Source organism: Nothobranchius furzeri, chromosome 8 (assembly GCF_043380555.1).
Source record: "Nothobranchius furzeri strain GRZ-AD chromosome 8, NfurGRZ-RIMD1, whole genome shotgun sequence".
Lineage (NCBI taxonomy): Eukaryota > Metazoa > Chordata > Actinopteri > Cyprinodontiformes > Nothobranchiidae > Nothobranchius > Nothobranchius furzeri.
Genome location: NC_091748.1, coordinates 53302362 through 53319815, shown reverse-complemented (window position 1 = coordinate 53319815; position 17454 = coordinate 53302362). Strand labels below are relative to the sequence as shown.

Here is a 17454-nt window from a genome sequence, read left to right as displayed (position 1 = left end):
GCAAAAACACTCCATTTAAGGAACATCAAGTCAACTTTATCTGACAGGACTTCTGAATGTAGTTCAAAGAACAACTAAAAATGAGCACGTCATTTTTTAAAATACTTTCTGTGTGATTTCCTCAAAGTGATGGGATTTATTTATATTTTACTTCTTTGTATTACCGAATTTTAATGATTTATCTAAAGATATATAAAAATAAACACAAAAGTATGCTGGGAAAAAAAATCAAAGGAGCTTTTGAGCACATTTCATTAAATCTCAGTTGTGTCAGATCTGTTTTAATGTTTCTGATCTGAGAGTAAATGAGGACAAATTACAGGATAAATGTCATTATTACTGATGTATGATGGCTGTTCCTACCAATTAAAATGAAGGGCCTCCAATCTTTAATGTCATGTCGAACTAACTGTTGTGCAGGTTAAACCACTGAATAAAACGGGGTTAAAATGGAATAAAGTGAAAGGATTAGCCTATTGTTGTTTTCACTGTTAATTTTGGTCATTTAAAGTTAAACTGTAATCAAATCCTTTCTTAGCATTTTATTTTAGTGGTTCCGAGCTGGAACCTTTGTTTAATACTCAAAACAAGAGGAACTGAACACACACACATACGCACGCACGGACGCACGCACGCACACACACACACACGACATGTTGAGTATACCTGTGCAGGAGAGATAATCCAGGCCTGTAAAAACAAACTGTAAACAGCACAGAGGGGGTTTCTGTGGCTCGTGCAGCACTGAGGCTTTTTGATCTGAGCTACAACTTCAGGACTGACGAAAGTTTCTCTTTCTCGTTCTGTCACAACTTATGTGTCTCAAACTACAGTTTTTGCAAATAGACTTTACGATGTGTTAGCCATGAAGTAGCCTCAATGTGATGCTAAAATATCTAAAGAGAAGTTAAAGGTCTCATTTATTTGCTGTTTTTGAAACTACAGCACTGTGGAGTTTGAAACAACCACTTTTCACACTATTAAGAAGGTTCAAATCACGGTAATGCTAACCGCAACAGCCTGAGCACAACTCTCCATTTACATTTTGCCGACATTGATCTGTTCATAGTTCATAACATGTTAAACCAGCTTTTCTCTGAACAGAATGATTCTCAGTGGCCATTACATCATCACTAACTTAGACAGGACAGCAGGTTGGAGACATCACCCATGTGCTACATTAGACACCCCAAGCTGCCTGCAGGTGAAACTTGAAAATGTTGAATATCGAGCTAAAGTCCTTTTATTTCAGTAATTCCACTTAGACTGAGAGACCATCTAACGTAAGTTTTTGCAGGCGTTTTGGATTCATTAGCTGATTAGAATGACACATTGAGTTTAGAATATTGAACCTTTTCACAATATTCTAATTGTCTGAGATTTAGAAATTGAAATTCAGCTGTAAGCCATGATCATCACAGTTCTAACAGATAAAGGCCTGACATATCTGGCTGTGCATGGAATGAGTCTATCTCATATATTATATTTCTTTGATAGATCATATCATGGCGATTGTAATAAGATCAATAACACATCAGCCACAAACCAGAAATGCACAACCCGACTGTAGATGTTTCACTCATTTCAGATTTCTTAGAAACAGAAATCTTTCTAAGAAAGACAGGGTATAACCTGGGTCAAAAGTCCAAAAAAGCCCAACCAAGTCATTTTAGACTCCAGATAGACAATAAAATTAGAGCATAACTGGGAACATGCAGCTGATTTCATCCTTCATGGTGACTGTATGTTTGGGATGTGCATCTTAGTGCCAGAGAGGAAGTACCACCCAGAGACTGATGGAGTTACAGCACAGTAAAAACACCTGCACACATACAAACAAATGCATAACTGAATCCAGACTTTCTTGCGACCTCAGCTCTTTCATCAGGAGTATCCTTCCTTCAACATTTCATCTCAATTAGATGATATGCAGGCAAACTATGCTTTGATCAGAGCAGGTTTAGAGGAAGGGCACATCTTTTTGTACATGCAGATATATGGCTGTATTGGAAGGAGAAGGTATGAGTTACATTTGCTTCCAACAAATGCACAGAGCATCATGTATAACCACAAGTCAATACTCTCAGCTACGCTCAGCTCCCACAGCCTTCCATTTTGAAAAAGATCTTACTCTGTGGTCTTCTGACGCAGCAGAAAGACATTCCTTTAGTGGTGTAGCCAAGAACATTATCCTCATTTTCATTGATTTTTGATGACAAATGAGACAAAGAGCTGAACGATGCAAACTACATAAGTTGGGTGAAATAGAGAGACGGGCAGCAGACAGTAAAAAGAAAAGAGTGAGAGGACATGAGGCAGGTGGCCTACACACCACCTTGACAAGAGTTACGGCCTGGACGCGAGCCAGCGGAGGAGGCCAGAGTCGGCGTCGTGACACAGGAGATGGCGGTGGCACTCAAAGCCTGTTTATCATGCCGGTCAAGCCAAGCACCCTGGAAACAGATGCTTCTCTCACCTCCCAAAACACAGGATGCAGCTTCTAGCTGCAGAAAGAGAGCTGATGCTAAAAAAATATCAGGCTGCCAAACAAAATAAGAAATAAGGAACTGGAGACACAAAAAGTATGTGAACAACACAAGGACACATACAGAGACTTCCTATATGACTCCATACTTCTGATCCTCTGAACCCCTTTTGCCTTTTCATCCTGAAAGTTTTCCTTCTTCCTATGATCTCTCAATCCTTTTACTCATTCTTTTTGCTCTGCTCTTTACTCCTCCGTCTGATCGACCTGGCCTCCCATCCCCATCCCTGCTCCTCTTATCCCCTTTCCTTTCCCAGTGGCGGAATCACCCTTGATATCTATTCGGCTGCCATCAGCAGGAGAGGAGATGAAAATCGATTCTCCTTCCAGCATCTGCTTCCCTCTGGTTAAGAGGAAAAGAAGAGGCGGTTAGCTGAGGTCTGAGTAAGGCCGTCCATTCATCTTCCTCTGAGGTCTGACGACAAGACAGCTCTCAAATCAGTGGGACTGGAGAGAACAGTTTCAGGAGAGGCTAAGGAGGAGTAAAAACTATAGAAATGGATTTAGAAGAAAAACACTAGTGTCATTTTCTCTTAAAAAGTAAAAGAAAATCATTTGTTTTTTTGCCAATTCATCAACAAGAAAAAGAACTGTTACTCGTCACATTTCAACTAAGAACGGTAGCGATTATGATGGGGCTATAGCAATTTCTTACCTATTCTAAAAACGTTACGCCAGTTTTGGTTTTATTTAATATAACTGAAGTAGGAAAAAGTAAACAAGTTAAAGTCTAATTAAAGTTGAAACAACTAGGTTTTGTTTTGTTTTTGGATATTTTGTTTAGGCTTTTAAAGTCAAGCTTCCTGTGATAAGGATAAAGGTAATGCCCTCATGGCTGAATACAGATTTTATTTTTTTACCGTGTCCCGTCTGGCTGTAAAGCAAACAGAATTGATGTCTGAATGCTGGTAACAAGCCTTACAGATTTACTCTCAGGTGGAGCATCAAAGCGTCTGCTTTTAATGTCACGCCTGATACTTAAAACTTTATTGTTATTGTTTTTGAATGCTTTGTAATTCCGACCAGACACGGAGACAGAGGTGAAATAGAAAGGAAAAGGCAAAAGGTGGGAAGGGGGGGGGGGGGGGGGGGGGGTGTCTGCTTCTAGATCTGCAGAAAGAGAAAGAGCAGAAAAAAAGGGACACACAACAATACATCTGGAAGGAGCAAGCTATCACTGCGTCAACCTGATGATGACATATAAATTCAACATTGTTTAACTGAACAATCACACAATAATAAATCATGATGCATTTAGTGGCAACGACAGCCTTAAGACAAGTGTTGCACGTGTCCAAGTCCATACTTTTGATAGCACCATGTGAGCACCTGTGTGTGTGCACGCGCTTGTTTATGTAAGGTTTCTCTATAGGAGCGTCCAATAGAGTGTGAGGGACCACAGATCTGCCCCCCAAAGATGTGTGGGAGACGGGGGGAGCTCCAAGTCCCAGAGATCCAGGCGCTGCCCCAGAACACAGGAACCCCAAGGAGACTGCAAACAGAAAGACCCCCCCCCCCCCCGAGAGGCACAGAGGATTGCCCCGGGGGGCTACAACCAGCAGCCGGCAGAGTCCCGGGAGATATCAGCGGCAAGTTATCGGAGATAACTCACGTGGGAAATTGCAATGCAGCCATGTGGCGTCTTCTTCTTCTGTTTGTCTGGGAGGCTGAGGCTGCTTTACGGCATCTGGCTGTCGTGCGTGTCGGTGTACTTGAAGAAGTCTGTGTATAATAGTCCATAATATCGATACCATAGGGATGGAATATCTAATTTAGATACCACTTTTAGTATCGATTTATATCTAGGTATCGATTTTTTTGACAACACTAATCCACACCACCCCGTTTAAAAAAACTGTCCACACGTACCCGGATAAATACCTTGTTAAGGACATGCCAGACCTGTAGGCGGCAGTACTTCCCCCATTCTTAACCTCGTCCTTCGTCTGTGGTCTTCCGCAAGGAGCAGTAATTCCGCTTGCAAAAACAAACAAGCAAAAAGCGCTTGGACAATTGATAAAGCGAGGGCAGCTCTGAGGGCATCCATGCTGTCGGCAAGTGTAAACACAGGTCGCACACGTGATGTCAGCATTTTTTTTTTCGCGGAAAGTGACGTTGCGGACCTTAAAACTCTGGTTTTGTCTGTCCACACACAGACACCCAAAACGGAGAAAACACAGATCTTCACTTTGGCCGGAGTTTTTAAAAAGATCAGTTTTCGTGTGAAAAAACTCCGTTTTTGTGTGGATGACAGGCCAAAACGTGGAAAAATATCTACGTTTTGGCAGATCCCCGGCTACGTGTGGACAGGGCCTAAGATCATCTTCCACTTTCTTTAAAAGTGGGATGTAGTTTAGTTTGGTTAGATCTGCCAGCTTGGGAGAGCCATTAATTCCCAGGTATGTGATATTCCCTGACTCCAATTGTGTATTAAGCAAATTGACAAATGAGAAATTAATTGGTAGAACTGTGGGGTTTAACCAGTTTACAGAGTAATCTGAAACTCTTGAAAAAGAGTTTATCAGTTCTATTGAATGGGAGAGAGAGGATTGAGAATTCTGGAGAAAGAGTAAAACATCATCTGCATAAAGACTGATCTTATATTCTATTTTCTTACACTTGATCCCTTTAATACCTGTTGTTTGCCTAATTGCTGCCGCTAGTGGTTCGATAAAAATAGCAAACAGTGAGGGGGGAGTGGGCATCCCTGCCTGGTCCCCCTCTGAAGACAGAAGCTAGTTGATATTTGGTTGTTTGTCCTGACACGTGCTGTTGGTGAACTGTATAATGTTTGTAGCCAGTTTATGAAGAAGTTCCCAAAACCAAATTTATGTACAGTTGCAAATAAGAACTTCCAGTGAACTCTATCAAAAGCATTTTCTGCATCTAGAGATAATATACTAGTTTCCAGTGGTGGGCAGTCAGGGCCAGCAAAGCCTTCTCTGCTGGCCTAAACATACTCAAAAGCGTAAATGTATTTTTTTTCCTTTGGTAATTATTTTTAAATAAAAAAAATGTTTACTGGTCTATTTTCTTTATAACCTATTATACCCACTTGGCTGTGCTGCTTCCAGTGTTAAAATGCCAAGGCTGGGTGTTATCCAATCAGATTTAAGCTAGCTTGTGTTTTCAGGCAGATTAAGTCTGCCCTAGGCCTTCAGAATCAATCGAGAAGCCCACTGTCCGCTGTAAGTGAACAGAGACGAGCCAGTTGCGATAGCCAATCAGCTCACGAGTCAGCTTGGCCCGGGCCAGCTAGCTGGCCTCATGCAAAAGTTGACATGAACGCATGCTGTGATTGGATAAGCAGTAGTTAGAACTTTTCTAGCGGCATGAAGCAAAATATCAAAACTAAACATAGAGATTTGTATCTATAGGCAGCTATCGGTGTATTTTTGAACACATGATGGCTGAAAGAGGAGAAGAGACAGACTTGGTTGCAGATTAATTTGCCACACCATTTTCAAGACGGACCTTTCAAGAAAAAATGGATCTTGTGAGAACAGGTCGTCTGACTCCAATGCTAGCTGGCTTGTCCCAGCAGGAGAAAGGATTTGTTCGTCATTTTCAGGCAAGCAACTATGAACGGTACCCACAGCTAACAGCTTCAGAGAACCGCTGCAAGTTATTCTGCTGGGAATGCCTGTTGCTCGCATCAGATGGATTTGGTAGCATTAAAGCGCGTTAAAACGTACGCCAGAAACACGACCGGACAGACACGGCTTTCAGCATTAGCCTCCATGTCCGTAGAAAAGGATCTACTCATGGACCTGAAGCGCACAGATAAACTGTACAGAGCCACTGAGGTTTTCCTGAGGAAAGAAAGAAGGATGGATTTTATTTTCTAATGAGCAGGAGAGGAGGAGATCCATGCTGGACATTTATGTTGGTGAGTGGAAACATTTTATTAGTATTTTTTTTATGTTTTGTCATTTTATTTTGTTAATAATCAATAAATGGTAACGAAATGAAATGGCATAATGAAATTATTCTGTGTTCTGTTTCTATGCAATTTATATTGTGAATGACGTGGTGTGTGCAGCTGCGCCAACATGTTCAATTGTTTCGCGGCACAATTTTCTCCAAAACAAATGCAAATAATGTGTTTGCTTTACTTATTTATTTTATTGTCTCATCTCTTAAACCCATCTTTCATTTCTGAGATTTGGCGTACCCGTGGTCAGCTTCCTACTCTCAACTGGGAATGCGAGTTTGATTTTAAAGACTCTGGAAATTATGTGTCTTGACCAGCCACTGGTGTGTGTGTGTGTGTGTGTGTGTGTGTGTGTGTGTGTGTGTGTGTGAGGTTTCTCCAGCTGTGATGTCCTATTGATGGTATTTTAGGTGTATTAAATTAGATTGGACTGAATAGGAAATCACTGAAGGCCCGGGGGTGGAACGCACCGCCCGCCACTGCTAGTTTCTATGTTTCTACTGTAAGAGAAATCTATCAAATTAAGTAATCTACGCGAGTTTGTGGATGACTGTCTACCCTTGATGAAACCAGTTTGGTCAGGGTGTATTATGAAGGGGGTTACCTTCACTAAACTTTTTGCCAGGGCTTTACAAATTATTTTGAGATCAACATTAATAAGAGAAACTGGGCGATAGCTGGTAGGAATTGCAGGGTCTTTGTCTGGTTTTAACAAGAGACTAATATTGGCTGAGTTCATGTTTGGCTGTAATCTGCCGCTCTCTTCGATTTCCCTCACCATTCTGAAAAATGTTGGAGCCAGAATTATCCAGAATTCTTTGTAGAACTCTGCTGGAAACCCGTCTGGACCTGGAGCTTTCCTATTAGTCATGGATTTAAGGACTTCCTGGAGCTCAGCTGATGTTAATGGCGAGTCCAGGACTGTAGCTTGGCTGTCTGATAATTTAGGAAGTGTTATCCTGTCAAGGAACTCATTGATATCATTATCTGATGGGTTTATCTGTGGTGAGTACAACGTTTGGTAAAAGTCTCTGAAGATGTTGTTTATTCTTTCAGGGCTATTAACTAAATTCCCGGTTGAGTCTTTAACAGCAGATATGGTAGTTTTCTCTTTATGTATTTTTAATTGGCTAGCTAAGAATTTACCTGATTTATTACTATGTTCAAAGTTTTCTATTTGTCGTCTTTGTGCTAAAAATTGTGTCTTTTTGTCAATAATTCCAAGAAGTTCTAATTTAGCTTTACGTAATTTGCTCAGTAACTCTTCTTCCGTGGATGCCTCTAAAGACTTAATGATTTAAGGGTATTCTTCTTCTTCTTCTTCTTCTTCTTCTTCTTCTTCTTCTTCTTCTTCTTCTTCTTCTTCTTCTTCTTCTTCTTCTTCAAACCAACTTGGCGTACGTACATTTTTTTTGCTGAGCTTAAGTACGGTTTTAGTAAGGATTCTTCGCAATGTTTGATAAATGAAACCCCTGCTTCTTATTTTCTTGAGCATTTTACCCTTAAAAATTTAATAAATCATCAGGTTTTACAATTTTATGACTGACGTTTAAATCCAATCAGGTGTTATTATATAGAAAACTTTTAAAATGTTGCTGAGGAATGGTTTGGCACTGACCATCAGAATGGTGTTTAAACAAAGGCTTAAGACGTATTTTTATTCAATAGCTGTTAATCACATTTCACAGTAAACCGTGCTCCCATTTAGTGTTCTAGTGCCTTCTTTGTTTTAGTAGGGCTGGTTGTAGAGTTTTTTTTTTTTGCGATCACTCATATTATTTATCAATGCTTTTATGTGTGTAGGTTCAGCACTTTGGGTATCCTTGGATGTTAAGAAAATCAAAGCTGATGATGGTAAAATTGGCATTTCATAGGTGACTGAATCTCCTTGTTTTAAATCTGATTGTAATAGGACTGAATCTGGATGCAGTGTTAATTTAGTTGACAAAATATTTTCGTTTGTTTTTCGTGAAAAATTATTCTTTGCGGCCTAAAACAAAGATTTCTTCAGCTTTCTTTATGTTTTTGTGGTGGAAATGACGACCAATCACAAGCTTGCGTTCTCCGTCTCATTTGACGGATGTTTAGATAAGTGGGCTTGACTCCGACCATCGTTACGAGCCTGCTGGAGAGCCCTCACAAGAATAGATAATGGCGTTGTGTGTCTCCGCACCGACAAAGAAGTAAAAATTAGGCTTAAGAGACAGCAACAACAACTAACAGAAACAAAAGTCCAATCAGAAAGTGAAAAGGGTGGGAGATCGGAAAAAAAAAACAAAACAATCAGCAAATGGAACAGGCGGGATTAGACGAGAAAAGAACCAGAGTCCAAAGCTGCCCGCTGTTTGAACAAGCTACCAATAACCAGACTTCACACTGATGTTTATGGTGGTAAACGTTTTGTCTAAAGGGAGGAAATGTTCGTAGCTGGGAGGAAAAGGAGTAGATGTGATGATCTGAAAAGTATTTGCTTGGTAAGTACACACCCGGGGTTTCACTTGGTTGGAAAAGTGTTGGGACTGGAGAAGGGACACTAGTGCAAACCGAACCATGAAGCAGTGCGAAGCACATCTTGTTGTCTAATCGATTTTATTCTCGTGGCGCTGCTACGGCCTTTATGATCAGTGTTCAGTGTTCTAGCGGTGCGTTTGTGAGGGGACACACTCAGGTGTCCCACGTTGATCAATCAGTCTAATAAAAACTTTGAAAACAATTCTTAACTTAGTAGCACCTTTTATTGTTTTTGTTTGTATGATGTCATTTTATGTCATGTTTACAAATAGTAATGCACATTATACAGATCTTTATTTTATTAATATTGAGAGGCCCGCTTTTAAACTTTCAGTGTTCATTTTGGTATTTTCCAATAATTATTGTTATAGAAACAATTATAAATATCGAGTCTGATTTATCCAAAGTGTGAAATGTCAATTTTACATGTTTCTTTCCAATTCCAAGTAGCTGTAGTTAACATTTCCTTTACACCAGTGGAAAATGATTGCATCAGAAGAAAAATACATGTAAGACTAAAATGAAAACAAAATGGATGACTAAATTGTGACTAAAATAAAAATAAATTTTAGTCAAAAGACTAAAACTAAATGGTAAATGGCCTGTATTTGATATAGCGCCTTCTAGAGTCCTGGAACCCCCCAAGGTGCTTTACAACACAATCAGTCATTCACACACTGGTAGGAATGAGCTACGATGTAGCTACAGCTGCACTGGGGCTCACTGACAGAGGCGAGGCTGCCATACACAGCCGCCACCAGTCCCTACGACTACCACCAGCAGGCGAGGAGGGGGTAAGTGTCTTGCTCAAGGACACAATGACAGCAACAGACTGAGCGGAGCTCAAACCTGCAACCTACCAATTACGGGGCGAGCACTTAACTCCTGTGCCACCGTCGCCCCAAACTGAATCAACATTTCTTGTCAAAATTAACACTGTCTGGATCTACTGGTTAGAGATCTACTTCATTATCATTTGAAAACATTCTCTATTGCACGGTGATCTCATTTTTGCGTTCATAAAGAAACTGAATTTAACAAAACAGGAAATAACTGTAGAACTAAGTAACAGCAGAACTTTTGAAGCTCTCATTCTAGATGATTTCAGAGATAAAAGAACAGCTTTATTTGAGCTCTCAGTGTAGATTTTAATTTGTAGTGAAACCAGAGGGAACTTTCACCAGACGACCCAAGATTTAATCAAACAGCACCATCCTCCCGAGGAAACGGTCCCACCATCTGTAAAAACTCTGAGGATAACGATAGGACAGCTCCAGCAATAACATAATTATCTTGATTATGCCTTGAAATTCAGAATGAATGCCCCCAAGAGGCATAAACCGTTTTCTCTATCAGTAAACTTGGCGATGAACTCTGGTGACCATGACCAACGAGTTCGGATAAATTCCTTTTGTTACAATGACTTAAATGGTAACACACCAAATTCTTTAAATATATCTTAGTTCTATATTTTTCTATTGGAGAAACTTTGTATTTGAACAGTGGCTGGAAGCCAGAAGGAGACAGGAAAGTTAGTTTGACATAAACCTACAAGGAGCGACTATCAGAAAGAAGGAAAGGAAAAAGGAAAATGACTTGGCTGACTTTCTTTTTTTTTAGAAAGAGAGATAAACCAGCCGGAGCACAACTCTGCTCTCATCTACTGGGTCAAGAGGCAAAATAGTGGAAGGAATTCAGATTATGAAGATAGGAAAAATTCAGCCGGTATGTGTGCGTGTGTGTGTGTGTGTGTGTGTGTGTGTGTGTGTGTGTGTGTGTGTGTGTGTGTGTGTGTGTGTGTGTGTGTGTACTGCATGAAGGCCTATAAGAGGTAGCTCAAAGAGAAGCGCTGACAAAGAGAGGGAGCAGTGTCAGTGACAGTTTTTCACAACAATATTACTGAAGCTGTTTTCCTCTGACTGAATCCTGTGTTTGCAGATGGCGCCAACAATCTCCGTCCAACAGAAAGACAAACACCAAACTCACAGGAGGAAATCTGTTAAAGAACGTAAACGTGTTAATTATCAAAGGGGATTTAATAAACCGACGGCATCACGTTTATTACGATTTCCGAGACTAAATGTTGCAGAAGTGCTGGTGGCAGCCAATATTTATCCTTCTGGCTTCTGCTGCGTAAATCCAGCAGCTCTTGTTCCTCTCTCAACACAAGAGATCAGGGCTGTTCAGAGCTCAGCTTTGACTTATTGCACAACCCCATCAGATGGAGTATAAAGCGTGGCTGAGAGCTCATACTTCCCTCAGAGGCAGGGCCGGAGATCAGAACAGGACATCTTTACACGTCACGTTACCAGAGCGTATCTCAGTGGACTTCATGATGCGTTTGTGTGTTCAAGTAAGTCCAAAGAGACCAAAGAGAGGGTTGGTAAAGTGTCTCACCGGGCAATTTTACAAGAATCATGATAAGAAAGACTTTTGAGAAGAGTCTAATCATGAAATCAAATCATATTTGGTTCATGAGATTGAAATGTTAATGATACTTTTAAAGAAATCTTGCAAGAAGTATGCTTGAAAATACAATGAACTCAGAATGATGCTTCAACTGTGCATGACCTGAAAGTATTCCTAAAACCCAACAAAATAAACCTTAGATTCTAAATTTCTTGGCTTTTTTATTTTAAAAATGATGAAAAGAGTATTATCACTACTGGATTTAAAATTTTAATGCCAGACTGACCTTATCTTTCTTCAAAATGAGATGGTTACAACTTGCACTTCAAATGGTTAATACATGGTAATGTACCAAAACAATATCTGAATGTTTATATTTTATGGCAGCAGATGAGATCTCACTAAGACTCGCCCACCTTGCATGGAGACAGCAGGTATGGACAGGTTTGCTTCAGTAGGCGGAGACAGTGGTGCTAGCAGGTGCTTCTGTTCTAAATAGAGATCAGTGAAGGTTCTGTAGAAGATTCTGCATGGTGCTCATGTTAGCTATGGTGTTTAGCAGTATTCTCTAACCAAGCGCTTACAAATAAATCATGTCTTCCCGTTTTTCTGTCACCATTTATAAATTCTATCAGGATCCAAAAATGCCACACACCATTTGGAAGTTGTGGAGGCATCTTCAGTTAGTGCGAACTTCATAGACAGCAGTCTCTTTGATGAGAAACATCTTTATGTTTTATTATCACACAATCCCATTCCACCACAATGTTTAAGACGAGTTTACAGAAAATGTACTATTTAGGAGTTGTCCATTTAGCAGCTTTTTATCACGCTGTGGGTAGCACCCTGGAGCACGTAGTTATCTCAGTTTCGTCCCAGTAAGAAAGTCCCGGCTTAGATTCCCAGCTGGAGCTGTTCTGTGAGGAGTTTGCATGTTTTAAAGCATGCATGAAAAGGTCAACTGGAGACTCTAAAACAATCCCAAATGGGAGAGCGTGAACCACGAATGTGTCTTCTCAAGAACCAGGATGTACTCTAAATCTCAACCAGTAAGACACACACCATCTCGAGTGAAGACCTGCATAAAAAAACCTTTAAAGTGTTCCACATTACAGGTGTGGAACACGGAAAAACAATATTTTAATGATTATTCCTGATCATAATTGGTCACTCTGAGTTTTTCAAACAGACTGAACATGAAAATAGCTTCTGATAGAAAAAGTCTGTGATAATCTAGGATTGAAGAAGGAGAGAATGTCTCAGCTAGTAGAAGCTAACCGTTAGCACTGGCAACTGCACCACACAGCACACCTCCTTCAGGCTTGTATTATTTGTGAATGTAAAACATCGATGTTGCAAGCCAGTGATAGAGTTGTGTTGCTGTTATCCAATCTGAGGCGAGATGTCCAAATATCAGGAAACAATAGTCCAAAACCTGCCGTCTGAAGCTCAGCTGTGACGTGGCTTACTGATAGTTCCTGGAAATGGTGCACCGGTGTTTTTTGCCCCCTGAGTTTGACTTACAAGGCATTCAATCCTACTAGAGACCACTGCAAATGCATTGATTAAACAAGTGATCCACACCTTTAACTCTGTAATAATTTATAAAGAGATTTATCATTAAAAACATTGCATAACAAGCGCTGTGTTAAATAGGAAACAGCTTGTTAAAACTATGTGTTAAAGGTAAAGTACCAGGTTTTGATTAATTTCACATGGATGATGAGTAAAGTGCCACTCAGTGAAGACAAATAACTCGCCCAACACGAGCATCAGCCCTCAATTACAGAGGTCACCCCCTGTGGTTTGCTGGTCAGAGGATCTGAAGTGAGAGCACAGCATCAAACAGGAACACCCATTTAAAACAGGATTAAACTTGTTCCCACCATTCAGTATTTAGCTGTTCTCCGCTCTGAGAGCACAACGCATGAACTTGGGCAACTTTCAGAAGTAAAGGATTAATTTGCTCGCTTTAGAATTAGTGTGCAGATCAAAGCGAGGAGATGTCAGGGGAGTATCTTAAAAACCTCTCTGCATCGACAGCAGAGATTATGGCTCGCTTTTTTACCGCTTCTATTTTCATAATGATATGGAGAGAGAGAGAGAGAGAGAGAGAGAGAGAGAGAGAGAGAGAGAGAGAGAGAGAGAGAGAGAGAGAGAGAGAGAGAGAGAGAGAGAGAGAGAGAGAGAGAGAGAGAGAGAGAGAGAGAGAGAGAGAGAGAGAGAGAGAGAGAGAGAGAGAGAGAGAGAGAGAGACTTGAGCTGATTATAAATAAACGTAGATTTGAACAGAACTCTCAAGACATCACCCTCGAAAACTAAACAAAGCTAGGTCTTGTCACTGCTTATTTGCGACTGAAATAACCTCCTTTCTGTTGCCTCTCTGTTTGCTCAAAAGCTGCATGAGTTACGTGATGATGTGAGCAGATACCTTTAACACTTAGAAGTAAACACATATAGACAAAACATCAGTTCTCTTACCATCGCAGTCACCCAAGTGGGCCACGTTTCCGTGTTCAACATCTTGTTCGAATGGCAGTCTGGGGAGGATAACAGACACACTCATTAATCAGAGGACACGCGGGCACAACCACCGCCTCACAGCACAGACCCACTCTGATATAGGAAAAGGAGCTCAGCGTTACAGCCAGCAAGGTACCGAGGTGTGTAAACCTCCACTGGCTGCTTTCATGTTTAGATTTGAGAAATCCTTGTTTTTGTTTCAAGAAAAACGTAGGAATGTCTTTAAATTAGAAACAAGAAGTAAAGAGGCCCTTTAGCTAAGTAATGTTCCACAATAATTACCATTGTAATTCAAAGATAACCACTTATGCCTGCAGCAGAGTCCATGTTTAAGTTAATTAAAGCAGTGAATTACAAATATTTCTAGGTCAGCAGTTGCGTTTTTTATATAGATGTGCTTGCTGCAGCTAGAAAATCCTCATTTTCCAGAATTAAGTTGGACTAGATCCAAGAAAACCTTATTTTCTATATATTATGTAGCTGACAACAAGTAGGTTCTTATATAGTAATATAGTTAAGTAACTGGAGTTAATAAATGATCCATGATGCACTTTTGAAAATGTTTAACAGAAAAAAAAATAACCTTAATTCCAACCTTCCGAGAAACACACTAGTAACGGTGAGTTACTTGGAAAATGCGGCATTTTGTTTTTCTGCAACTAATTTCCCCATTTGGGCAACAAGAGAACATTGAAAAAAGACAAAACATAATAAAACGTGTGATGAAGCGAGGAAGCAGAGAGGAAATGAGAACAACTAACAGGCCAGGTGCTCCCAAAGAAAAACACAACTGCTTTTGGTTATGTCTCGTATCAAGGGAAACAGCCTCGAGCTTCGATGGACAGAATGAGTGTGTGTGTGTGTGTGTGTGTGTGTATGCGTGTGTGTGCGTGCGTGTGTGTGTGTGTGTGTGTGTGTGTGTGTACACGCGTTTGCACGTGTGCAAATCCTGAAGGCTTCTTTCAATACAAAGCCCATCTAATAAAGTTCATGTGAGTGAAGAACACGTACTAGTGTGCTGACTCAAGGAGAAAAATATGAGCATGTTTTGGAGTTCAGATTTTAGTTGCAAAACTCAATAAACACAGCAAAGACCTCACATTACAAACTCATAAAAGTTCACATGGATGGTTTTCGTCCTGATGACAGGGAGTGTGTTCAGTATGGAAACACTAAACAAGCACCTGGATAATGAAACGTCATCCGCAATTCTTAAGTGGGGTGCAAATTTTTATTTGGACTTCAATTAATCACCTTCCTTTTTTAAAAACCAAAATCATTTTAAACGCTTTTAGCCCCCTTGAGACATTTGAATAAAAATGTCAGCATTTTTATCTTAAAGGAGACCAAATGCAATTTATTTATTAGGTTATTATCTATATCTCCAATAAAGTGAATTCAGCTGTTTTATTCCCTGACAGTTTCAGTGCTTTGCAGAATGAGTTATTTCAGAGCTCTGTCACGTTAAGAAAACAAGCTGGAACTAGCCACGCCCATCCCTTTAGGTACAGGATTGTTAAAAGCAAACACTGATGGAAAATGAATGGACAGGTTTGGAGAGACCCAAAAGGCAGCAAGGAAGGTTGAAAAAGGGGAGTTTCGCGCAATATTTCCCTTTGAAGCAATCAAATTAAAAGTCTGGTGGAGGATGTTTCTGAATTTCAGGAAATAACCGCCCTTTCCGCATTTTGAAAAAATACGCATGAGAGAGAACGCCCAGTTATCCTCGTGCACGGTCTTGTAGCTGCCGGCCTTGCAGCAATTCTTCTAGCAATAATCTGATATGAATTTCTCCAAATATTGTGGTGGACTTATCTGTTGAGCAGAAAACCAGCAACAGAGGTCTCCGTGGAGCCTAACCTTCACTTTCAGCGAACGTCATTGTTGAAAAGAGTCTCCTAAAAAAACTCATTTCTCATTTTGGAGGCCTTTCTCTTCTTATCATAGACTTCGAAGATACTTTTTCTTTTGCGAATCTCCACCATTTTCAAAAGAACCCAGTGAGGAATGAAGGCGTATCACTCTACACGTAAACAGAATGCACAGGAAGTGAAAACTAACCCAGGAACGGCAGCTTTGCGTGAAAGCTTCACCAGAATGATTATGCGGACCAATGGTTCAGACGATCCACATTTCACTGACATTAAAAACAAAATAGCAACAGGGCTTCTACTGACGTAGCTAAAACACACCTGGCTTTAAGCACTACTTAATAGGCCACCTTTACTGCAGACATTTTCACTTGAAAGAGCCGTGAGTATGCAGGTGTCCTAATGAGGGCTGCATTCCACTTCTGCAGCTGTGCATGCTGGTTGTTCTGTTAAACTGCTAACAAGTTGAACAACTTGTAATTGGAATGCAGCCACTCATTAATGCTACACCTGTGCTTTCACTCCACTTGCCTGCTGTGGACCAAACCTATCAGGTGACTAATTGGAAACACAAACTGGTATTCACACAAGTAAAAGTCAAAGTTTCAGTCTCAATTCTTGATTGTTTTTTAGTATGTTCAAACTGTACCCAGATATATATATATTTTTACGGATTTATTTATGCAAGTTTCAATTTTTTTTAACACATTCATAACAGCGGGACAGAGAAACACCGACAATAGGGACAAATAAAAAAATAAAATAAAAAAATTAAAAGAATAAAACAAGCACGGCCAGCACGTATAAGGAACAGCAGAGAAGAAAAAAGCAAATGGTATACATGTCAAACAACTCAGAATCCAGTGAGTCCAAACCACATTGAAGTTCGAATCCAGATATCGTTAGGAGGAGCCGTTTCATAACAGCTACGGGTAACAGGTCAGAATGATAACGGTTAAAACAACATGGTCAGGACCCAGGGCGTGGACTTTCCTTCTTAATGTGGTCTATAAAGGGCCCCCATATCTTCTTGAACTTCTCCATGGAATCAGACATAGAAAACCAACAAGAGACCATGTCCTCGAGCCACCTCTTAAAGCAGGGAGGGGAGGCAGATTTCCACTCACCCAGAATCAGACGTTTGGCAGTCACCATACTAAACATAAGGGCCTGTTGCACAGCAAAAGGAAGTGCCAAGGAGTTGCTGGAGCAGCCCAGGATCACCATAAGACAGTCAGGATACAGTTACCTATTGTAAACAATGCTATAAAAACTAAAAATACTAGTCCAAAAGGCAGTAAGCTTAGAACAGGACCAAAAAAGATGGCCAAGAGTACCGTCTACAAGTTTACATTTATCACATTTGGGGGAAACATTAGGAAAAATCTTGTTCAATTTGGTTTTGGAATAGTGCAATCTATGGACTACCTTAAATTGAATTAACTGAAGCCGGGCATTAACAGAGCACAGTTTTATCCGGCTTAACGCTTCAGCCCATAAATCGCCAGAGATATCCAAACCAGTGTCCCTTGTCCAAGCCTCTTTAACATGGCAAGAGGAGGTTGCCGAAGAAAACAGGTTAACAAGCCGAGAGATTAAGTGTTTTGAGGTGGGAGGTTCGTTCATTATATTGTAAAAGACATGCTGTACAGGGATAATAT

At 40.4% G+C, this 17454-nt stretch overlaps 1 protein-coding gene across 2 annotated transcripts in view; it reads right to left on the bottom strand.

The window, feature by feature from the left end:
- The window catches only part of sema6bb (sema domain, transmembrane domain (TM), and cytoplasmic domain, (semaphorin) 6Bb), a 249276-nt gene that overhangs the window by 25404 nt on the left and 206418 nt on the right, over positions 1-17454 (bottom strand). For both annotated transcript variants that reach the window (XM_015971501.3, XM_015971502.3), the window contains exon 16: positions 13881-13939. In XM_015971501.3, the coding sequence (XP_015826987.1) occupies positions 13881-13939 (59 nt within the window). The remainder of the gene's footprint in view (positions 1-13880; positions 13940-17454) is intronic.